General features: G+C 37.2%; 2 protein-coding genes and 1 non-coding gene across 3 annotated transcripts; 1 reads left to right on the top strand and 2 right to left on the bottom strand.

The window, feature by feature from the left end:
* Window position 1: 1 nt before the first annotated feature.
* Window positions 2–73, bottom strand: trnaq-cug (transfer RNA glutamine (anticodon CUG)). Its single transcript has one exon. It is a non-coding gene; the product is annotated as a tRNA-Gln (tRNA).
* Window positions 74–195: 122 nt separating this feature from the next.
* Window positions 196–10,644, bottom strand: chadla (chondroadherin-like a). The gene is made up of 10 exons (XM_077213812.1): window positions 10,346–10,644; window positions 8,271–8,455; window positions 5,387–5,581; window positions 5,121–5,276; window positions 4,451–4,596; window positions 4,090–4,328; window positions 2,688–2,965; window positions 1,846–2,538; window positions 1,520–1,686; window positions 196–1,308 (listed from the first exon to the last, which is right to left on the bottom strand). Exons 2-10 carry the CDS (start codon window positions 8,427–8,429, stop codon window positions 945–947), a joined length of 2,397 nt encoding a protein of 798 aa, XP_077069927.1. The 5' UTR covers window positions 8,430–8,455; window positions 10,346–10,644; the 3' UTR covers window positions 196–944.
* Window positions 10,645–15,414: 4,770 nt separating this feature from the next.
* napsa (napsin A aspartic peptidase) lies at window positions 15,415–25,775 on the top strand. Its single transcript, XM_077211973.1, has 9 exons — window positions 15,415–15,595; window positions 16,698–16,884; window positions 16,975–17,098; window positions 17,186–17,304; window positions 18,205–18,404; window positions 18,950–19,072; window positions 19,286–19,430; window positions 20,442–20,540; window positions 25,055–25,775. The coding sequence occupies exons 1-9, from the start codon at window positions 15,528–15,530 to the stop codon at window positions 25,220–25,222; spliced, it is 1,233 nt and encodes a 410-aa protein (XP_077068088.1). The 5' UTR covers window positions 15,415–15,527; the 3' UTR covers window positions 25,223–25,775.
* The last annotated feature ends 546 nt before the right edge of the window (window positions 25,776–26,321 follow it).

The following is a 26,321-nucleotide window of genomic DNA, read 5'->3' as shown; positions in this document are numbered from 1 at the left end:
TAGGTTCCACCGAGATTTGAACTCGGATCGCTGGATTCAGAGTCCAGAGTGCTAACCATTACACCATGGAACCAGATGATTACCACTGCAAAATATTACCGTATTTAAATATGTCAGATGCCAGTCAAATAGATTTGGATATTCAAGACAATTTTTTTTTAAATAAAGGATTTATTTAAATATACACACACTTAATATTAGAAAAAGTCATATTTATTAATAAAGACATAGGCCTATGCCTAAACAGTTTTTGCTGTAATGGCTCACGGATTATAACACAAATGTATTTTGTTCAGCCCTAAAATAAATTGCACGATTTATGATAAGTGGATGTAAACACAGAATACAGTGGTGACTATATCTTTACAGCTTTACTTTGAACAAATATTTCAAATATAATCAAATTATACTTTGTTCTCAAATTGTTTATGTTAACAACATAAGCATTGCGTTAATTCCCTTCCGATATAAGCCTATCCTTGTTTTTGCATGGGCCCGGTTGCAGTCTGTTTTTTTCTGTAGCCACTCCGAACTCCGAAGTCTTTTGCATTTTACAACGGGTGAATCTCCAGTTGTCACTGGTGATTGTCGTTTGTACCTTTCGGGGTCCGCCATCAAATTGAAAAGTATCAAGTGCTGTGAGAAAAGGCTATAAATATCCACCTCCAACATCCTCACACGCAATATTAGCCGAGACACCTTCTTTGTGTGTACAGATGTGACATAATGACACAAAGACATGCTGGAAATTCCTGCAGAAATCCACCAGTAGGCCTTCCACTGGAATAAAAAACATTATTACAAGCTTACAGTTTTAAATCAAGCTAAGGCAAGCAGATAGTTTAGAACACTGGCTGGTTATGTACTTGCTCAAACATTTATTTTGGATATTTTTTAACCCGAAAAAGTTACGGACTGCAGCTTTGAATAAAAAACTAAATGGTTTATTTCCTTGATAATTTAATCCTTGGTTGCCTTCCTCTTTTTTTCTTGTTTGGCCTGGTTGTTTTCATGGCTCGCACTGGTTTGAGTTCGTTCAACTCCTTTTTCTTAGGTTCCGCTGTCAGTTTGGTCTTTGCTGGTTTTGGATTAGGTTCAGATGATATAGGTCTGGCCTTTGCTTTGATCTGCATGGGTTTGGGTTTGTTGGGTTTAGGGGCTGTTGTGGGGATGGAGGTTTCATTGAAGGAATGATTATTTTCTTTAGAGCAGTTTTTAAAGATGACCGCCTCTAGTACGGACTGGCCTCTCAGCTCAGGGGGGTAACCGCACACAGCCTCAACCTTCAGACTCACATTTTCCAACCACCTGAAAGAAAGAGAATTGAGACAGACAGACATGGATGGATGTATAGATAGATGTATAGATAGATAGATAGATAGATAGATGTATAGATAGATAGATAGATAGATAGATAGATAGATAGATAGATAGATAGATAGATAGATAGATAGATAGATAGATAGATAGATAGATAGATAGATAGATAGATATGAATTTTCATTGGTGTGCATCTCACCTATAAAATGGTAGCAATTTGCAGTCACACATTAGCGGATTGTTGTTGAGGGCGAGGTTTTGAAGACCAGTAAGAGGTGAAAGGTCAGGCAACTCCTCTAACTGATTCCCTTCCAGAGACAAAGACAGCAGACCTGGACCAAATCCTGCCAGAGACCTCACGCTCATCTACAACCACAAATCAAAAAGAAGAAAGAGTGAGAACATTGTCCATTACAGAGATTAGTAAAAGCAAGGATTAACTGTTGATTCTTTATCATTCAATAATGGATGCAATAAAACATCTTGTGTAGTTTGTAATTTAAAAAAGCACAGCATCTCCTCTACCTTTTGAATACCCATTTTATCAATGTACAGGTGCTTTAGACTTTCAGCCACCACCCGGAATGCTTTTGGCCCAATCCAGCGAATCGGATTCCCTGAGAGGCGGATCTCAGTTAAAAGAGGGGCGTGGCCTAGCGCATCACTCGGCACTTCCGTTAGCACATTAGCTCCAAGATGAAGGAGGTCCAGCTTGAGTGCTGGATCCAGAGCTTTTGGCACTATGGTTGCGATGGTGTTATTGTTGAGGTAGAGGCCTGTCAGCTGAGGAACTGTAGAAAGGAGCCCTGAAGGCTCTAGTTTAGCTATGAGGTTTCTCTCCAGATGCAGCTCCAGGAGTTTGGGAATGTGAGCTAGTGCAGCTGAAGAAGGAAAATGAGTGAGCTTATTACCTTCTAGGTGAAGGTACATGATCTCACGGGCACCTTCAAAGGCTTTTGCATCCAGCGAAGACAGTTGGTTGTCGGACAGGTAGAGGTACATTAACCCCTTCATGCCCTGGAAAGCTCCACCCTCAATCTCATGGATCTTACAGCCATCCAGATGTAGGGACACCACCTTGGGGATGCCGGGGAAACTCTTGCTAGGTAGATAATGAAAATGGTTGCCACGCATGTCAAGCAGAAGAGTGTTGCCAGCGAAACCAGTGGGCACTGTAGTGTGACCACGGTGCTCACATGTAGCGTGCTGAGCTGCAGCCTTGATAGTGAGAGTAAGGAGAACAGAAAATGGGTTGAGACGGAGCTATGTAGAATAGATTAGGTTTATATTTACACTAACGGATCGGAATAAGAAATCTAGTAAATTACTAATAAATAACTAAGAAAGCTTCTCCAAACCTTTCTCACCTCACACTGGCAATTGATTGGGCATTTGCTCTTTTTCTTTGGCTTGGCTGTTGGCACGGTCTTCTCTCGCACTCCATCTTCTGCGTTTCCTTCTTTTTCAGTCACATCCAGCATCAACTCATCCTGTGGTCTGCAGCGGAGGTCTTGTTCCTGAACATTTTCTAGAGGTTCGTCTGAGAGGTGTGGCGGCCAAGCACAGGCCCCGTAGAGCTTGATTGATGAGCTCATCGCCCATGTCTTCAGCCCTTGCAGTAAACATGTACATCTGATGGGGTTCCCTGAAGGACAGTGATTGAGTGAGAGAGAGAGAGAGAGAGAGAGAGAGAGAGAGATAACTTTGCAGTCTGATTTTGAAATCTATGAATTATGAGATATTTAAAATTAATAAATCACATGCTCTTCAGAATTACAGCCATGTAATTGAAAGTTAAATAATATACAACTATGATAAATAATTCAACTAAAGTTCCAACTATATTTCCTTCCCAGCAGAGGTCTTGACAATACTGTTTTGGAATATTTATAATAAACAGTCAGAATAGTCATCAAAGATGTGTATATTGGACCCCCAGTGGCGTTTGAGACTTAAAAAAAAACAGTTGAGCCCATTTGGATATGAATATAAAATAATTAGAGCAGATGTTTTATCAGGCTATTCTTATTTTTACCCTCAGATACCTGTATGCGGAAGGCCAGCTATATTCTATAGGGGCTCTATGTAAAAGGTAACCAGATTAAGGATTCAAATACAGAACTGACAACTGTATTCTGTTGCTGCGCGAACATTGCCAAATATAACTTGAATAAAAAAAGTTTTTTAAAAGTTCCAATGGTTTCCTAACGTTCGATTAAAAGTTTGAGGAAAAGGTTTAGCTGTGGTTCTTCAGAAATGCCACTAAATTTATTATTATTATTATTACTACTATTATTATTATTATTATATTTAATTCAGTGGCATTTTTAAAGAACCACTGCTCACCGAAAGTTTTAGGAAATAATTTAAGAAGATTATGAACAATGATTCAGTTATTGTTATTAATTTTAATATTATTATTTCCATTATTAGTACTAAGTTGAAATATAAATGAATATTGAATATTAAATATTAAATAATAATAATAATTAGTTTTTATTATTATTATTTTTATTATTGTCATTAAATTACATTTATAATATTATAAAAGTGCATATAATTCAATTACATTAATATTTTTTAGGTGATTACATTTATGGATGGATGGATGGATGGATGGATGGATGGATGGATGGATGGATGGATAGATGGATAGATGGATAGATAGATAGAAATGTTTGTTGAGTAAATAATTATATTGACTGAAAGGTTAGTTTGGTAACAAAGTAAATACTGAGAGAACACTGGCAGAGCTGTATTCATGGTTACCGGTGAGGTTAAGGCTGGTGAGCCGCGAGGGCCCTGTGATGGCCTGTATGTAAGGGAGCTGGTTGTAGCTCAGGTCCACGTGAGAGATAAAGGGAGACAGAGACAGAGCTGACTCAGACAGGTCCTGCAGGGCCATGTGATTCAAAGACAGATGTGTGAGTTTTGGCATTGACACGCTCTCCTCCACCAGATAAGTCATGGGGTTAAAACTCAGATCTAGATGAGTCAACTCCACTAATCTGAGACGAAAAGAGAGAACAGTGAGTATACCAGAGTATATCTGACATCATCAACAGTATTTAATATTGTTAACCAATTTCTGTGGCAAAATAAAATAATATTCAGTGGTTGAGGGTGTTACCTGGTCATGGTTTTGGTAGGAAAGTACTGGAGTTCATTATGGTCCAGGTTTAAATGCGTAAGTGCAAGAAGACCAGCAAAGGCTTCTGTCGCAAGATTATTTAGGGAGTTGTAACTCAAACGCAACAACTGGATATTTAACATTCCCTGGAAGACACAGATATTTGGGAATTATTCAAGAAGAAAATTACTGAAAATGGTCTACAGAAGGAAATAACATTAACCTTTCAAACCAACCATCCAAACCAGTATAAATTCAGATTGGACTGGTAAGATTTTTTTATGCTTTTGAAAGTCTCTTGTGCTCAACAAGGCAACATTTATTTGATCAAAAATACAGTAAAAACAGTAATATTGTGAAATTTTATTCCAATTCCATATGCTTGTTTTCTATTGAAACACATTTTTAAATATAATTTATTCCGGGGATGCAAAGCTGAATTGTCAGCATCTTTACTCCAGTCTTCAGTGTCCCATGATCCTTCAGAAATAATAGGATGATTTGATCCTCAAGAAACATTTATTATTATTATCATCAATGTTGATATATTGCTGTTTAATATTTTGTGGGAAACCATGATACATTTTTTCAGGATTCTGAACAATCAAAAGAATCTTTTTTTTTTTTTTTGAGAATCTTACTGGCCCCAAACTTTTGAACACCAGTGTACCTGGAATGCCATGTTGGGGAGGTAGACTAGCTGGTTATGAGTGAGGGAGAGCAGGTTTAAAGAGTTTAACGCAGCAAATGCCCCAGGGTGGATCTCTTCAATGCGGTTCCGGTCTAAATGCAACTGCTTCAATGATGATAAACCATCAAATGATTCCTACAGGAAGGGAGAGAGAACAGAGATAAAAACACACAAATAGTCAGGTATAGAAAGATTATAGCACCATTCATCATTCTAAAATCTCAAAGAAGGAACCTGCCACAAACCTGGTAGAGGATGTCAATTTTGTTGTTAGCGAGGTCAAGCTGCACCAAACGAGAAAGTCCCCTAAACGCCCCCTCTCGTACAGACTGGATACTGCACCCCTGCAGGTTCAGGTGGGTCAGGTAGGGGGTGTGTTTGAAAGCACTTTTAGCCAGTTCTCTAAAATGATTCCTCTTCAGGTCCAATTTCACTGTGATCTGAGATAAAGACAATTACAAATACTGCGTATGAATATGCTGATCCCCATGCTCATAAAGTTGCAAACAGACCTTATATGTGTCACCGATATGTTTCGGGTGTCTGAAGCAGCTCCCTATTCAGCAGTCAGGGCACTAATCAGGGAGTCGGACATTTTAAGGGCTGTCTCAATGGCATTATCCGCACGCTCCCTAAAAAGTTTCACAATTCACCATGAAAACGAGGGAGCATCTATGCTCAGTATGTTCCCTTAACTGACGTTCTGAAGCACGAAACTTAAATCACGTGACCCAACTCACACATGCGATAGATGTCTTTTACAATACAAACCATGATTAATATTATATATCATCTAGACAGGTAATGAACATAATTTAGCTAACATTTATAATTTATCTACGGCTGAAATGTTGCACATAAGAAACAAGCAAAGTATTTATCATAATGTCAGAAATATATAATTTCAGATGTTGTTCATAAATACCAGTATAGGGAGCTAGGGAGCTGATTGAGTCGCACCCATTGTTTTATTAATTTTTAGTTTGGTTCTGTTCTGTTCCTGTTTGCCTGTGTTCCCTTTGCTTGTTTGTTTCCGTGGTTTCTGATTAGTTACGCACCTGTTTCTGTTCCAGTTAATTGTCTTCCCCTGTGTATGTATGCCCTTAGTTTCCTATGTTCGGTGTTTGGTCTCATTTGCATTATACGTAGTTGTGTTTTCTCAGAATTCTTTGCGTGTATTTCCAAGTTTAGTTTTGTTATTAAAGACTTTGCTATTGAATTTCCTGCACCATGCGATTATTACAGCCAGGCCTGGAAACGGCTGCGTCCAAAAACTGATAAATGCTGCCTTCGGAGGACGTGGTTCATTCCAAGGTCATGAGGCATCAAGGCATGTCCGAATACAATGTTAGTTTCACTTCCTGTCTCCTGAGATACCTTCATCTAATCCATTTTTGAAGGCAGCATAGATGTATCCGTCGCTACCTTTGATTTCCCACAATCTTGTTCTTTCTGTGACAGTTGAGCTAGAAAAATAAAGATGACGTCTGAAAGTTGCGGCTGGTCGTCAGTTTGTGTGTAAATGTACATTTTTGATCAACGTTTTCCACTTATGATGTCATTTCTGGCGAGAAATTACTATTGTAGAAATTAAATATTCACTTAGTTTTCCCCAAAGCTCACTCTATTTTGCTGTAGATCATTAAACCGTTACGCCGCCTCAGAAGTCTGGGTTCAATGGGGTATCTTCGTGTGCAGATGCTGTCTGCAAAACCACTGCCTGATAGGGCAGTGAGGCAAAAAGTCAGCTGCCCTAAGTTTTCAGAAGCAGTCATTATGTTAAAGGGACTATAAGTAACTTTTTAGGTAATTTATAATCTAAAATCAAATATTTTTATTCATAAATATGTCCCCAATTGTGTACAAATACCTCTGCCAATTATCTGATTTATCCTCGTAAACGAAGAATTTATTATATTTATATACATGGGACGGATAAGTCCACGGAGGCTTCCATGTAGTTCCGCCATCTTGAAAAACTATAATAGCAGAGAGGGACTAAAAGTACTAGGCCAACGCGATTCCACAAGGCGTTTTCGTTCAGAGCCAGCGTCACGTAACTGAAAGCAGCAGAAACGGAGGAGCAGAGCAGTGAGAGGCGCTTGTCACTTTTTTTTTAATGGCGGACCATACTACCTATGCCGAGCCACTGGATAACAAATCCTCTTCGCCAAAACAGACCAAAAATGATCGTAAAAGGAAACGTGACCGGAGAATACAAAAAACATGAGTGAATGTCGGGATTGCTTTTTTCCCGGTGGAAAGAACTAATGCAGGAGAAAGAATTCAAAAGAGACGCTGAAGTCCTGCTTTCTCCTCGAGAGGTAAATCAATGTTACAGTCTTAATTACAAGTTTTTTTTAATTTCTTGGTTGTTTACTTTATTATATAGACAGAAGAACATTTACAGTTAAAGTTAAACAGACGCATTGAATAATACAGACGCATAAATTCTGTATGTAGGTCTTCTTCATCTACCTCTACTTCTTCCTCTCCCTACTGTTGAATCATCTGATGATGATATCTAACAATGCACATACTTCAAAATAATATAACGAGTAAACAAGGCATAACAACTAATTACAATAGTTCATGACACTCATTAGGCTACTTCATACTGTAACATTCGTTGGTTCGTTGTGTCAATTTGAAGTTTGTTTGAAATAACAAACCTGTTCACCCGAAGACATCCTGTCATAGCTTTTTGGTACATAACGGCTACCGTAGATGCAACACGCATTTGAAAACGCGAGGCGCTGGAGAGCACAATTCGTTTGAATGCAAAATACAATTTCACCGCTAGATGGGAGTAATTCCTATTTAATGACCCTTAAGTCAAGTTATTATGAAAGGCATTGGAAGAGTTATTATCCACAAATACCAACTTTTACCCTTGAAAAGGAAGTTCAGGATGGCAAGATATAAAAGGAATTCAAACATTCCTTTTTTGAATGCTCAGTGTGCATGTCTTATAAATGCATCTTCTGCTTGTTTGATGGTGAAGACTATGCAAACTTCTGCAAAATAAAACTTCTAAGGGATCATTTAATGAACTAATAAATGGTTTTAAGACACAAGCATGATGATTTTCATGTGGTTTCTTTAATGAATGTGGAAAGTCACACTGACCTCGTTTATAGTAGGTGGAACATGTGTGAGGTTCTTCCCTACGCACGTCACAGTGAGCTTTGTGTTGTCACAGACGCAGACGGCTGGACACTTCACAGCCTGACCCGCAGGAACAGAGTTCATTAGAAACAGAAGCAGACATGCTACGGTCAGCATCATGGCAGTGACCTTCTCCAACTGAAGGGCTGCAATGGAAAATGATTATTATTTGCATTTGAACATAATGGAAAGAGCAAATTAGCCCGTTAATTTATTTATATGTAGTGTACATGAAATTCCCTTAAAGTAATACATTATATAAAAATGAAAAATGACACTACCATTCAAAGGTTTGGGGTTAGTATAGGTTAATACATGTGTAAAAATACTGATGTAAAAACTGAGATATTGTGAAATATTATTATTTTAAAGGGGGTGGGTTTACAACCCCTCTTCTTGTATTATATAATTATTGGGAAATCATAGACTTCTTAAAACCAATGTATCTATTCTGGTATTTCTGTTACAGGCAATGTCTGTATTTGGTATCTGAGAAGTGACTGAGGGTCTGACCCATGTCAGGAATGCAGGGTTTCGTCATTTAGCCCGGCTTCCAGAGAATAAAAACTTGTTTTGTAATTAATTAATTTGCTCATACGGTTGTATTCAAGAGTCATATTTTATAGAAAGAGAATTGTCAGTTTTAACTTTATTCTTATTAATTTTATCCTGCTGTCCTCGTGATAGCTGCATGAGAAACATAAAGACGACTGTCTAAGGTCATGAAGGTCAACAACACATTGCATGCGTCCACTAACCCATATTCATACTAATTCTTTTTAGGATTTATAGCACCATTGGTTAGTATATGTTAAAATATGACAGTGAATCATAGACATTTGTATCAATCCTTTGTGTGGATGGAGTTTTCAATGTTATGTTCCAGAGAAGTCATGACAAAACTCAGCTTTGAAGCTAAACGATATTGCCCATTTTATCTAATTGTGCTTGCAGGGCTCGTTTATTATTTTAGACGCATGTGACCATGCCAATCCAGATGAAAAGAGTCCTTCCAGAATTTATGACTCACCTGTGACTCTTACCAAAGTTTCTTACACATAAAGGACAAAGTGTGTCTAAGATAATGTCTTTAAATGACCTCAGTTGCGTAAAGAACAGAATACCATGTTTACCATGCTCTTAAGTTTCAACAAATTTTCAACGGCCTTTGGAAGAGTGGAGAACTTTGTCTTTAGTAAACTTTAGTTAGTAAATCTCCTACAATTTAAAAATCACTGTTTTCTATTTGAATATATTTATAATAAATGTAATTTATTCCTGTCATCAAAGCTGATTTTCAGCATCATTACTTCTACAGTCTTCAGTGTCACATGATCCTTCAGAAATCATTCTACTTGGTATTTGATACTTTGATGCTCAAGAAACATTTCTTATTATTATCAATGTTGAAAACAGTTGTTATGCTTAATATTTTTATGGAAACCGTTATCCTTTTTTCAGGACACTTTGATGAATAGAAAGTTCAAAAGAACAGCACTTATTTGAAATATAATTTTTTGAAACAATTTACTTTACTGCAACAATTGAATGCATCTTTGAAAAGTATTAATTTCTTTTAAGAAAAAAATACTGACCTCAAACATTTAAATGGTAGTGATTAACGAAATAAACATTTGAGAACAAACAGTGTGCTTCCAATCATTTTCCAGGTTTTATTCTTATTTCAACCAAAACACACAAAACATTTTTTTTAACAACATCGATAAATTCTTGCATTTTGACCTCTGATCCCATTCTGCCCTGTTCAAATTAACACAGTGGTACCACATTTCACAGTGGCTCCAACCTTTAGTGAATGAATGGAGATGGAGAAAGACAAAGAACTGTTTTACTCATTTCCATTTTTTAAATCTTATACATATGCCAATTCATACTGAATGCAAACCTTTAACCCATAATTGTGGTAGCCTATGTCTATAGCCTTTTTGATCAGGATGGAAACATGTTTAATTGGACTGATATTAATTTGTAAATGATTATTTAAAAGATGTAAAGATAAATGGAAAAAAACTCACCTCTGATACAACACTTGCTTAGTTTTTCCTGAATGAATCCTTTAGAGTTATTCAATCCCAGATGGTAAAAGTTATGGGATCAATCGTTGTTTAAACTCAAGCCGTTCTACAGTGATGAGGAAATATTTTCTTGTGTTAACTTCCATTACAGGTTTTTTAACTTGCAACTAAACATAGCGCAAAACCTGCATCTGTGCATAGCCTGTGATAGATAGATAGATAGATAGATAGATAGATAGATAGATAGATAGATAGATAGATAGATAGATACCGCGCGCTGGGTTCAGTGGGATGAGCGCGAGAGAGGAGAGAAGAGGAGGCGCATCGGAGGAACGCAGACGTCAGATTGGGGGGACAGCGCGTTGTCAAAACGTTTTTTTCTTAGTTTTACGGAATTTTACTGTTTTATTTTACAGATTTTTCATGTATTTTTGAAATGTTGTAAAAAATAAAATAAAAAAGCAGTCAAATTACAGAAATAGACTGCAAATGTACATGTTCTGTGTAAAATTACATGAAAAACATTAAATGTGCATAACAAAAAAAAAACTTTTTTAAACTTATTGTTTTTTAACAGAAATAAATACTGGGAAGACATATGCAAATGTATCTATACTTCACAAATATTTTTTAATTTTTAATTTTCACAATATGTAAAATAAGTATCGAGGTAATGCATTGACATCACTTTGCCGCCCGAACACGCCTCCCTCAGCCAGACTGAGTGGCAAAAGCACCCTCTTCGACATCCGAAGCGGGTGCACACTCACTCTCTCACACACATCCTCACATAAAACTCTCTCACAATCACTCTCTCACACACATCCTCACATAAAACTCTCTCACAATCACTCTCTCACACACATCCTCACATAAAACTCTCTCACAATCACTCTCTCACACACATCCTCACATAAAACTCTCTCACAATCACTCTCTCACACTCACTCTCTCACACACATCCTCACATAACACTCTCTCACAATCACTCTCTCACACACACTCTCTCACACACATTCTCACACTCACTCTCTCACACATCCTTCACATAACACTCTCTCACACTCACTCACACACATCCTCACATAATACTCTCACACTCACTCTCACACATCCTCACATAATACTCTCACACTCTCTCACACACATCCTCACATAACACTCTCTCACACTCACTCTCTCACACATCCTTCACATAACACTCTCTCACACTCACTCACACACATCCTCACATAATACTCTCACACTCACTCTCACACACATCCTCACATAAAACTCTCTCACAATCACTCTCTCACACTCACTCTCTCACACACATCCTCACATAAAACTCTCTCACAATCACTCTCTCACACTCACTCTCTCACACACATCCTCACATAACACTCTCTCACAATCACTCTCTCACACTCACTCTCTCACACATCCTTCACATAACACTCTCTCACAATCACTCTCTCACAATCACTCTCTCACACTCACTCACACACATCCTCACATAATACTCTCACACTCACTCTCACACATCCTCACATAATACTCTCACACTCACTCTCACACATCCTCACATAATACTCTCTCACACTCACTCTCTCACACACATCCTCACATAACACTCTCTCACACACACTCTCTCACACACACTCTCTCACACACATCCTCACATAATACTCTCACACTCTCTCACACACATCCTCACATAATACTCTCACACTCACTCTCACACATCCTCACATAATACTCTCTCACTCACTCTCACACATCCTCACATAACACTCTCTCACACTCACTCTCACACACACATCCTCACATAACACTCTCTCACACTCACTCTCTCACACATCCTTCACATAACACTCTCTCACACTCACTCACACACATCCTCACATAATACTCTCACACTCACTCTCACACATCCTCACATAATACTCTCACACTCACTCTCACACATCCTCACATAATACTCTCACACTCACTCTCACACATCCTTCACATAACACTCTCTCACACTCACTCACACACATCCTCACATAATACTCTCACACTCACTCTCACACATCCTCACATAATACTCTCACACTCACTCTCACACATCCTCACATAATACTCTCTCACACTCACTCTCTCACACACATCCTCACATAACACTCTCTCACACACACTCTCTCACACACACTCTCTCACACACATCCTCACATAATACTCTCACACTCTCTCACACACATCCTCACATAACACTCTCTCACACTCACTCACACACATCCTCACATAATACTCTCACACTCACTCTCACACATCCTCACATAATACTCTCTCACACTCACTCTCTCACACACATCCTCACATAACACTCTCTCACACACACTCTCTCACACACACTCTCTCACACACATCCTCACATAATACTCTCACACTCTCTCACACACATCCTCACATAATACTCTCACACTCACTCTCACACATCCTCACATAATACTCTCTCACTCACTCTCACACATCCTCACATAACACTCTCTCACACTCACTCTCACACACACATCCTCACATAACACTCTCTCACACTCACTCTCTCACACACATCCTCACATAACACTCTCTCACACTCACTCACACACATCCTCACATAATACTCTCACACTCACTCTCACACATCCTCACATAATACTCTCACACTCACTCTCACACATCCTCACATAATACTCTCACACTCACTCTCACACATCCTTCACATAACACTCTCTCACACTCACTCTCTCACACACATCCTCACATAACACTCTCTCACACTCACTCACACACATCCTCACATAATACTCTCACACTCACTCTCACACATCCTCACATAATACTCTCACACTCACTCTCACACATCCTCACATAACACTCTCTCACACTCACTCTCACACACACATCCTCACATAACACTCTCTCACACTCACTCTCTCACACACATCCTCACATAACACTCTCTCACACTCACTCTCTCACCCACATCCTCACACTCACTCTCACACACATCCTCTCATACGTTCACTTTCACACACATACGCTCACTCTCACACATTCTCACACTCACACACATCCTCACATACTCTCACTCTCACACACATCCTCACACTCCCTCTCTCACACACATCCTCACACTCACTCTCACCCACATCCTCTCATACGCTCACTCTCAACCACATCCTCACACACACACATCCTTACACTCACTTTCACACACATCCTCTCATACGCTCACTCTCACACACATCCTCTCTTACGCTCACTCTCACACACATCCTCACACACACACATCCTCACATTCCCTCTCTCACACACATCCTCACACTCACTCTCTCACCCACATCCTCACTCACTCTCAAACACACCCTCACAACATACACTCACAACATACACTTAACATACACAAACAACATACAGTCTCTCTCACACACAACACCCTCTCACATGCACATCTTTGTTGCCAATGTCCACTACAAGCATCCCCTGTGCAAATTCCCACTATTCTGCTTTTATTGGTAATATATAATAAGAGCATATTAAACAGTCCGTGTTTTATTACTGAGGTTTCTTTTTCCTTTTCTTTTTTAATCGACAGATGCCTTTTCAAGATAAACTCAGATAAGGGATCAAAAGTAGAAAAGAGCACATCAAGAAAGCAACTGGCAGTCAGTCTAAAGGTTCTTTCACAGTTTCACTGATCAACAAAATTTCAGACTATGAATAAATTGAGTAAAAACTTTTGTAAGAGTGTCAAATCTTCCTCCATTACCTTGCAGAACTTCTTGGCAGTGTCACAGATTTTGAAACCACTTGTTTTACAACTTTTTTTCATGGTTTAATTATTTTATTTTATTTTTTCATTCTCTTGATGACTAATTTATCTGTTGACATTTTTTTATATTGGTGTATTGTTGTAGTTATGAACTAGAATGAGTTATACTAATTGTTATATTGGTATATTGTTGAATTTATTAACTAATGTTTATATCGGTATATTGTTGCAGTTGTGAAATAAGTTTTGCACTTGAGGGTGATTACTTGAATTGTAGAAGTGTTCAGTCCTATTGGTAATTTCATGGTTTTTACATAAATTTCCACAATATTTAAGATCCCTAATTAAACATTAAAAAGCTCAAGAAAATACAGAAAATGTTATGTAAAATTACATCAAAAAATAAATAAATGTATATATATATATATATATATTGTCCTTTTTTTACAGTGTAGGCCAATGAATGAGGCTAAATAATATAAGCATTAGCCCACTTATTATGCACCTTTTTTCATAGTTTCATAATTATATAATTTGACTGCAAATTCCAAAACATAGCCTACTCAAAAATATATTTTTTACAGTAAAATTGTTGACCAATTAACTGTTTTTACGGCATTCATATATTTTAAAAACTTTCTATAAAAAGGGAGTAAAAGACAAAAAATAAAATGTACAAGTATAATTCCATCAAAATGGGTACTTTTGAATGACTGAATAAATAGTGTTGCTGTTGCCTGTAAAATGGTGTAGGCCTAGTCTGTCATCTACCAGCAGGGCCCACGCTAACAAGTCAAGCCTTAAAAAGAAAGTTTGTAAAAAAAAAATAAAAAAAAGGGGGGGGGGGGGGGGTATCTATCTGGGTTCCGTTTTGTTGGTTAGAGGCTACTCCACTTCCTCCTTTGGCCGTTATTGCATTAATTTATGTTAAACGAAAAAGAGGAAGGATATTTTTATCATTATTTACATGATCCTACTTGGATAAGAAACAAAGATGAAATGTTTGTCTGAAATGAAAAGATTGAAAAGTGTCACGGTTGCTCATTTGGGAGCCTATATGCTTTCGAACTTGGCTAATTTAAATGCTAGCCAACTGAAACATAAATACACGATCTGTCATTGTAAACCAGTTACACCACATTTCAGCAGGCTGTAAATTGAGGAAGCGGTAGCGGGTGTGTGAAATCGAACTTGATTGATTTGTTCTTTTACCCAATAGTAGTGTTACATGAGTGCTACTAGCCAACCAGGCTTAAGGAGAACGGAAACCCCCGAACTTGCACGAAACTCTCCGAAAGTTCGGCTACTTGCGGATATATTTATGCACAAGGGTGGGAAGCGTACTATTGAATTTGTTTCAGATCTGAAGTTAAACTATTTGTTTCTTTTAAAGATCAGAGAATGAATCGCTTTCACCTATTTGCGTTTTTAATTTGGTTGTTAATTGAGGACAGCCAAGCAATAATCAGGTAATGCATCATTTTTATTAAAAAAAATGTAATCGATGTAAGCGCTTATGTCCTGCTCATATTTAGGCTATAGCCTACATATGTAGGCTAACTATTCATGAAAGAGTTTACAAAAAAGGAAACAGCCCCATCGTGACTGCGCATTCACTTACACAGTAGGCTATTTAAGTTTATCAGGTGCAATAAAATTGAATCTTCTATCAACAGATCCGACGCATTATATTTCTTCAGTTTAGTCTGGATGCAAACAGTAGGGCGTTTTGTGTAAAAGCTATTGTAGCACCAACTGGTGCTTTCGACCAGAAAGTTTAAATCACATGACCGAATAGCCACAAACTAATTTGTAAACCGTAGAACTGGGGGTATTCCAGAAAGCGTGGTGTTATACCACATAGGTCTACCTGGGTATGTTTAAGGGTAAGTAAGCGGATAACCTCAACTTTCGGTTTCAAAAACGGAGGTAGCGTTTCAGGGTATAACTTTCAGGGTAACTTTCAGGTATGTGGGTATAGAAACCTATCTGTCTGAACCTGCTCCGCACAATTAAATAAACCGGTCTCAGTCATGTTGCGCAGATAATTAGTCCATTCGGTTCGTAGCTTACGGGAACTTTGTATTTATAAAAGTGCCGAACGCGCGATGTTAATAATTATTCGCCTGATTTATGTTTCCATTAACCATGGTAGCCTATAGGCTAAATATTGGTAAAGTGATCAGATCATTTGACTGATCCAGGTTTTATTTAATTGTATCTGCAAAATAGCCTATACGTAGTTTATGAAATGGCACATTTCAGCAAAACAAAATTTAAAAATAACCTGCAGGGAATGTTCTGGTTCTCTATAGGTTATTAAATAAGTTCTATAAATAACCTTCTGGGAAGGTTTTCACTAGGTTGTGTTAAAAACTGCACCTACAGAGAACGTAGTTTGAATAATCGCTAGGACATAGCAAAAACATAGCATTGCCTTGGTAATGATGGCACGTACAAGCACTAACATTCTCTTTGGAAAGTTTTATTGTGACCTTAGATGCAATAAACTACTTGAAGCAGGTGCACGCACTCGGGTGCTTTATTTCTTTATCTCTACTGTATCTCTAGAATTCCTCTGCACAAGACGCGCACTGTGCGCCGCATGTTGGCAGACAATGGGAAGACTATTGATGAGATCAAATCCATGGCCAGAGAGAAAACCTCCGAAGTCAAATTTACAATCCCGACTATCACAACAACACCGCAAACAACACAACTACCATCACCTGTAGAGAAACTCACCAACTTCATGGATGTAAGAGAACTTGCTATTCCATCCCTTGTCTTGCTTTTGGTTCTTGTGTGAAGAATATAATTAGTCTGGTTGTCATTTCTCCCTCTTCAGGCCCAGTATTTTGGAGTGGTCAGTATTGGTACCCCTCCTCAGAACTTCACTGTGCTGTTTGACACTGGATCATCTAACCTCTGGGTTCCATCTATCCATTGCACCTTCCTGGACATCGCATGCTGTGAGTGATGTTTTGAATGATTGTATTGATCTGTATTTGATTTTTGTTTTCTTTAGTAACTTTGTGCTTACTCTTGCTGTCTATCAGGGTTGCACCATCGCTACAACTCTAAGAAGTCAAGCACGTATGTTCAAAATGGCACAGAGTTCGCGATCCAGTACGGCAGAGGGAGTCTCTCTGGCTTCATCAGTCAGGATACAGTTACTGTGAGTAGGCTAAAGACTTCAGTAACCTGTCATGAAAGCTGTAAAAGCGCCATAAAACTGACCCACCATACCACACTATATTACAGGTCTTCAAAGAAATCTGATAGCTTTGTAATCAAAATTTTAGTTCTTTTGAACTTGTTTCGAAACGAACCAATAAGGTTGTAGTTGCTGATGCCAGTCTTATTTTAGTATTGTTTATATTATGTTATATTTATTACCTTGGCTTTATTTTTTATATTTTCAGTTTTCATTTTAATGCTTTTGTCATTTATATTTGATTTAATTTGATTACATTTTTAGTTTTAGCAATTTTAGCACTTCAACTTATTTTATTTTAGTTGGTTGCCAAATCAAAATTTTTCATTTAAATTGAATTTTTTTCATCTAAAATTTACACCGGCGGTCAAAAGTTTGAAATAATTACCTTTTTTTTTTTTTAAAGAAGTCTCTTTCGCTCACGAAGGCTGAATGTATTTGATCAAAACCGTAAAACAGTAATATTTTGCTCTTTTTTTATTTTAATACGTTTTAAAATGTAATTTACTCTGTCTTCAGTGTCTCATGATCCTTCAAAAATCATTCTAATATGATGATTTAGCAATTTTTTGGTGCTTAATTACTGGCTCAATATTTTCAACATTGATAGTAATTATTGTTTCTTGATCAAATCATCATATTAGAATGATTTCTGAAGGATCATGTGACACTGAAGACTGGTGTAATGATGCTGAAAAATTCAACTTTGCATTACAGTAATGCATTGCATTTTTAAAACTTTTTTTTAACCACCAGTTTAGAATTAGTTTTAATTTCAGCTTTATTCCAAATAACGAAATAAATTTTACAACACTAGTTGAGGCATCAACGTGACGGCCTCTCATTCACTTCTGTCTGTAGTTGGCAGGGCTGAAGGTGCCAGACCAGCAGTTTGCCGAGGCGGTTAAACAGCCTGGGATTGTGTTCGTGGTGGCACGTTTTGATGGCGTCCTGGGCATGGCATACCCCGCCATTTCTGTAAATGGGATTACGCCGGTGTTTGACACAGCCATGGCTGCCAAAATCCTGCCCCAGAATATCTTCTCTTTTTATATCAACCGGTAAGGCTTGCTTCTGCTCTTTGCTCCTGTTACTCCATTTCAAGTTTCATTTTACTGTTTTTTTTAGATTCTTTTAGCCAATCGGTGGACATTTAATATTGACATGGGAGAGTTTGGGAAGGAACTGGGAAATGACCTTGTTTCCCTTATCTGAGGTTCCTCTATTTTCTTCTCCATTTCAGTTTTATAATTTTGAAGAATGTGCCTACAGATGTAGACTGATAGTTTGACCTTAAGCATGAAAGAATTGTATTTATTCTTGTGTTAAACGGTAACGCATGACTCAATACTGCTTGCATAGCAGTGCCACCCCCTCCTTGCTTTCCAAAACGCACGTGCATGTTATGGCCAATTTATCACACAATAGTTGATTGTTCTCTGTATAAAAAGCCTCTTTTTTCTAACGGAATTATTTGTGACAAACCGGTGTATGTGCATCAGGTTTTGACTACATTTTGGCGACTAAATGTCTTTTATAAGGTATGAATAACCTAAAAGTTGGATTAATGAACAAGTTAAATTTTATTAATAAATGTTGTGTGCAGGGACCCTGCAGGTGAGGTTGGAGGTGAGCTGATGCTGGGAGGTTTTGACAACCAGTATTTCGACGGTGATCTGCATTACGTCAATGTTACGCGAAAAGCCTACTGGCAGATAAAGATGGATGAGTATGTGTTCACCATTACAGTTTCAAAAGCCAAGACTGTGGCTTTTCAACGATTCTGCTCAAGGATTAGCCCTTGTTTTAGACAGACTTGATTGATTTTGGTTTACCGGATTATCAACAATTTTTAGGAGTTCAGTCTCTATGATTGTTGGTATCTGAGGCAAAATCTATGTGTAGTAGTAACTCGTTGCATATATTGGTAATTTTCCTACAGGGTTCAGGTAGGTGGGACTCTTACCCTCTGCAAAAGTGGATGCCAGGCAATTGTTGACACGGGAACATCAATGATCACAGGGCCGGTTCAAGAGGTGCGGGCCCTGCAGAAAACTATCGGAGCCATACCACTGCTTATGGGAGAGGTGAGGAGAACTCCAGCTAAAATATCAATATATATACAGGGTTTCTGGGTTTTTTTTGTTTTTTTAAAGTCTTAATTTGCAAATAAAGGGCTTAAATCAGAGCTGAAACCTTAAATTGTATTAAATGTTGCATGCATTGCAAAAAAAAATTGTCCTGTTTCCGAAAATAAATATCTAAAAATCATTGAATCGAGATACATTTACATGAGATGTAAGTGTAAAAGAACTCTTGAAATTTAAAAAAAAAAAAAAAAAAAATTCACCTAAAATTTATTTACTCAACCTCAAGTTGTTCCAAACCTATATACATTTCTCTAAAATAACTTCCTTTGTGTTCAGCAGATCAAAAAGTTAGTAACCAGGACACTTTGGGGCACCATTGACTTTCATATGGAAAAAAATATCCAGAACTGTTCAGTTTCCCTCATTCAAGAAATTTACTCACCCTCAAGTTGTTCCAAATCTGTATAAATGAGACAATTTTTGTGGAAACTATCCCTTTAAGTGCTTTTATGCATAGAACAAGAACGTATATCTGCCAATGAGTTATCCAAACTTGCCTTTGAATTAAGTTGTTTTTTCTCAGCCCATTGGCAGATATTTAGTCTTGTTTTAATCATAAATTTCATTTTGATCAATTTTACAGAAATCAAGACTTCATATTTTGTATCTCTAGTAAGTGCAGTTTGATTTTAAGAATCTTAAGACTTTTGTTGAGGAATAAAATCACTTTTTGTGCAGTGTGATCAAAATACACTTGACGTTCACATTGAATAGAGATTCACATTTAGAGAACATATTGACATATTAAGTTCCCTTTAATTTATTCCTTAATTTTTCTCTACTTGCTCTTAAAAAGGTCTTAAAGGCTTAAATGTCCCTTCATAAACTTTTTTTGACACTTTTTATCTTAATATTTTTATTTGTTTATTTTATGTTTATTTTATGTGTTTATTTTATAGCATAAAGTGAGGAAGTTGAAATGTAAATATTTGTATGTTTCCTCTGTAGTACTGGATTGACTGTAAGAAGATTCCATCACTTCCCGTTGTTTCCTTCAGCCTAGGAGGGAAGATGTTCAATTTAACTGGAGAGGACTATGTTCTAAAGGTACAGAATCTGCTGGGGTTTTCCTTTTAGTCTGTGGAGGTTGGAAAGGGACATTGTAGGGTAACTCTGTACCATGTTCAAATCTAGAACCTCATAATCTGTCACAGAATCTCAATTTGTGATAATCATTCACATTTTCTGTTGCTTTTTTGTTTGGAATCTAGTCAAATCTCAGGAGACAGAATAAGACAGAATAATGTTAAAGAGCTAATTGATATCAAATACGTAGTTGACATTTTAACACGCATGCGCTGTAGTAGGGTTTCGATTACATCATGAAAGTTTAAACGCGCATGGGCGCGATTACCTATAACATTATCCACAAATTACATTAATTTCAAAAAATCTGTATGACATATGCCATAATGTCTATAGATGGTGGATGAATTTAAACATTAAAGCTTTTACATTATGGCCCATGTTTTTCTCCCTACTGGCAGCTTTAAAGATGTTTGCAATTTTAGAATACTGGATATGCATTTTGTATTTTATCTCCAATGATACTGCCTACATAAGTGCTATTATTATCCATTATAGTATTATTGTAATCCATTATTATAAGTTTGCACAAAGCACTGTAACATGATAGATATGCAAAAGTTGCACTATAGTTATTAGGATTTCCATCACTCTGATGGATTTAGTTGAGTTTTAGTTGTTTTTATCTGTCATGTAATTTCCCGTTGATATAATGCCATTCCATTTTTTGTATATAGATTTTTATATCATTCTAATATATAAACAATTTAATTACATTAAAATGAAAGAAAAGATGGGTTCACATGACTAATAACGCCTCGGTCAATTATAGTTGCTTTTCAAAACATCTAAAACACTCAAAACAACATCGGAGATTATAAGTTTAACTTTAGGCTATACACTCAATTTCAAAATATTTAGAAGGGAACAGTCTGCCTAGATAGAGATTGAGTGCTCTCTGGATGAATGGCATAGCGCATTTTGTTCATGCAAAGAGTAATGCTGGCTAATTAATAGGCTATTTTTTGTTGTTATCAACATTATTATTATTTGTAAAGCATTCAATATGAATATATTTAAAATGTCTTTATTCATTAGAATGTCGATATATCTCTAGGGATTTCATTTGCATAAAAAAATAGAATTGTTTGCATTGTATTAATATTAGCCTACCTGACATTGTCCCCAACAGTTTGTGTATTCGTTGGACATTGGGATGTTTTAAGTCAAAACCCATTATTTATCGGATACCAGACACAGGATCGTTTTTCTTCTTTTATTCTTGTCGTCTTTATTTATTAAATCTCAAAAAGATGTCCACACAGAGAAAAAAGGCTGTTGTCTTCACTTTTGCCAAATAGGTAGGAAAACTTCAACACCCATAATGCACTGGCCACGCGGCACCCACCAGTCTGCTATGGATACGCTTGCCTAAATCAAATATAGCCTTGCTTTAGTAGGAAGCAAACTTTTAGTCATAATGGTGTCAACTTGTATTGGTTCTGGGAATAACCCCTGCCTCGATCCAGCTGTCTGTGGGTGGGGATACAAGAAATGCGGAAGTACAATCAGTAGTTTTTATGAAATCCCTGGAGCTGTCAAAAGTCATCAACATGCAGACTTTTGCTGACAAATAAACGTGAATTTCTGGGTTTCTTCGCAACACGATGAATGAGTAAAAAGTTAATTTACATGTACTACCGACCTTTGTAACAATACAAAGCGGGTTGAAAAACTGCAAAGTTACACTTTAAGTAAATAATATAGTGCATTAATGCCCGCCCTCTTTTTTAGCGCAAGTATTTCAGCTGGTTCCAGAAGTATTTTTTCCATTCATTCTCCCATAGGTTTTTTTTTTAAAGTCTTCATTAAAGAGTTATAAGCCTATGAACGCAGGCAAACAGCTATGAGGTGAATCACAACAGTGCAATGTTTGATTTGAAGAAAAAAAGTTTTGATTCAGACAAAAAGACAAAGGCACAAGACTAAGTGTACCCAACGGTTTTATTCAGGGAAAGAACTACAAGCCCACGAAGCATTGCGAACAGCATAATCGAATTAAAAACGATGAAGAAATCTAAAACTACTCATTTACGAATGTTGATCAAATGTATAAAAGCAATATAATTTAGTTTATTGAAAAACAAAATATATATATATATATATATATATATATTAGGGCTGGGAAAAGATTAATCGCGATTAATCGCATCCAAAATAAAAGTTTGTGTTTACATAATATATGTGTGTTCACTGTGTATAATTATTTTGTATATATAAATACACACACATGAATGTATACATATAAGATTTTTTTATTTATTTATATATAAAATATTTATATTTATATATAATATAAATTATAAATAAATATATACAGTATATACATGCAAATATTTCTTAAATATATACATGCATGTGTGTGTATTTATTTATATATATATATATATATATATATATATACAAACAAAATAATTATACACAGTGCACACACATATATTATGTAAACACAAACTTTTATTTTGGATGCGATTAATCTTTTCCCGCCCCTAATATATATATATACAGGTCCTTCTCAAAAAATTAGCATATTGTGATAAAGTTCATTATTTTCCATAATGTAATGATAAAAGTTAAACTTTCATATATATTATATTCATTGCACACCAACTGAAATATTTCAGGTCTTTTATTGTTTTAATACTGATGATTTTGGCATACAGCTCATGAAAACCCAAAATTCCTATCTCAAAAAATTAGCATATTTCATCCGACCAATAAAAGAAGTGTTTTTAATACAAAAAAAGTCAACCTTCAAATAATTATGTTCAGTTATGCACTCAATACTTGGTCGGGAATTGTTTTGCAGAAATGACTGCTTCAATGCGGCGTGGCATGGAGGCAATCAGCCTGTGGCACTGCTGAGGTGTTATGGAGGCCCAGGATGCTTCGATAGCGGCCTTAAGCTCATCCAGAGTGTTGGGTCTTGCGTCTCTCAACTTTCTCTTCTCAATATCCCACAGATTCTCTATGGGGTTCAGGTCAGGAGAGTTGGCAGGCCAATTGAGCACAGTAATACCATGGTCAGTAAACCATTTACCAGTGGTTTTGGCACTGTGAGCAGGTACCAGGTCGTGCTGAAAAATGAAATCTTCATCTCCATAAAGCTTTTCAGCAGATGGAAGCATGAAGTGCTCCATAATCTCCTGATAGCTAGCTGCATTGACCCTGCCCTTGATAAAACACAGTGGACCAACACCAGCAGCTGACATGGCACCCCAGACCATCACTGACTGTGGGTACTTGACACTGGACTTCAGGCATTTTGGCATTTCCTTCTCCCCAGTCTTCCTCCAGACTCTGGCACCTTGATTTCCGAATGACATGGAAAATTTGCTTTCATCCGAAAAAAGTACTTTGGACCACTGAGCAACAGTCCAGTGCTGCTTCTCTGTAGCCCAGGTCAGGCGCTTCTGCCGCTGTTTCTGGTTCAAAAGTGGCTTGACCTGGGGAATGCAGCACCTGTAGCCCATTTCCTGCACACGCCTGTGCACGGTGGCTCTGGATGTTTCTACTCCAGACTCAGTCCACTGCTTCCGCAGGTCCCCCAAGGTCTGGAATCGGTCCTTCTCCACAATCTTCCTCAGGGTCCGGTCACCTCTTCTCGTTGTGCAGCGTTTTTTGCCACACTTTTTCCTTCCCACAGACTTCCCACTGAGGTGCCTTGATACAGCACTCTGGGAACAGCCTATTTGTTCAGAAATTTCTTTCTGTGTCTTACCCTCTTGCTTGAGGGTGTCAATGATGGCCTTCTGGACAGCAGTCAGGTCGGCAGTCTTACCCATGATTGCGGTTATGAGTAATGAAACAGGCTGGGAGTTTTTAAAAGCCTCAGGAATCTTTTGCAGGTGTTTAGAGTTAATTAGTTGATTCAGATGATTAGGTTAATAGCTCGTTTAGAGAACCTTTTCATGATATGCTATTTTTTTGAGATAGGAATTTTGGGTTTTCATGAGCTGTATGCCAAAATCATCAGTATTAAAACAATAAAAGACCTGAAATATTTCAGTTGGTGTGCAATGAATCTAAAATATATGAAAGTTTAATTTTTATCATTACATTATGGAAAATAATGAACTTTATCACAATATGCTAATTTTTTGAGAAGGACCTGTATATATAAATAAACATTTAAGTATTTTGAGAGCGTAGAGTGACTCGATTACGTCATTTGCAGTGCTTCCTGGGAGTGGGCGGAGCTAAAGAGATCATTTGCAGCTTGTTGCTTTTTTTGTATAGCATCATGTGTAATGCAGTTTTTCACTACTGGAATTCCGCTGTTAAACACGATCATTTAAAATGAAGCTTCAGCAAATACCATCGATTAACAACCTCGTAGCTCACAGTAAGACTATCTTTTCGTTCAAAAGGTTGTAGTTCAAAATAAATCTGAAAAGGGATTTGTTTTGATTTGAGTTTTTACTGACTGTTGCGCTCTATTGAATTCAATTTATCTAATTTCTATCTCTTCTCAGGTGACTCATATGGGTGTAAGTGTTTGTCTGTCTGGCTTTATGGCAATGGATATCCCGCCTCCTGCCGGGCCGCTGTGGATTCTGGGAGACGTGTTCATTGGCCGCTACTACACTGTGTTTGACAGGGAAGCAGACCGCGTTGGCTTTGCTCCTGCCAAGTCCACATAGAGTGAATGACATTCTGCTACTGTACTGGATCTAATGGACCACTAGCTATACAGAAACCACTGTTTAGATTGAAGTTGTAATATTAATTGCAAGTTGAAATATGCGACATTGACATGAGCAAAGCAACAAATGCCTGAAGTGACAGGATAAATTTTCAAGATTAAAACTTGTTTAGCTATGGTTTCTCTGTACTTCCCCTCAAAGACTGCCTTGTTTTTTTTTTTTATCTTGCACTAAGTTTCAATAGATTGAGTCAAACTAAACATGTTTATTTTATACTTTAGCTATTAATAGTACATTTAATAAAGTCTGATTACATGGCTGGTAGATTTCTAGTTATGTAACTTTTGTATTTGAGTTTTCTTTTGTCAGTTGACTTCTGTGTGTATCATTTTGATAATGTTAACAACACTGGTGTATTTTACTCGATTTACCAAACTGAAGTGAACTTTCTGTCAAGACTGCTTGGTTTCTTAATCACTGTCTAATCGTTGAACTCGAAATTGTTGCAAAAGTTCTTCCAAACCTGGAGTTAAATAAAGTTTTGTTTGTAGTTACGTGTTTGGTTTGGGTTCAGCTCAAGTATTGTATTTCGATGGCTGTCAACAGTTGTTTTCACTTTGAAATGTTTTAGAAAGTTAATGTCTTGTAAATACACGGGCAAATCTCATAAAGAGGCCATTTCCATAAATTAGTTGTCTGAATATGAACTAAACTGCTAGACTGATGGGGGTTTTAGTATTTAATGATTTGTTGAATCCAGTGTGGGGAAAACCAGTACAAGAAGGGGGTGTTTTCCAGATCTTTATTTCTAGAAGTTCCTCAAATAGCTTTATATACTGTGTATATATAGTCCAATTTGTAAGCAGGGATTTCGATTTGAAATCATTTCTATGATTTCATTGACTGCATCTCCGAGCCTACAGAAAGAGACATGGGTTCTGCATACTGCGATTATTATACCCTCAAACAGTTCATAGTGTCAGTCATCTTCAGTCTGTTTCCTCTAAGATGTTGCAAAATGTCCATCACATGATTAATAGGACATAACATTTGACAGTCATGTGCCACCATTTCAAATCCATCCAACATGAACAGA

This window comes from Siphateles boraxobius, unplaced genomic scaffold, assembly GCF_051911475.1.
Source record: "Siphateles boraxobius isolate OS27281-9 unplaced genomic scaffold, OSU_SipBor_1 66, whole genome shotgun sequence".
Taxonomy (NCBI): domain Eukaryota; kingdom Metazoa; phylum Chordata; class Actinopteri; order Cypriniformes; family Leuciscidae; genus Siphateles; species Siphateles boraxobius.
Note: the sequence above shows the minus strand (reverse complement) of the source record. Positions and strands in the feature narration are given on the sequence as shown.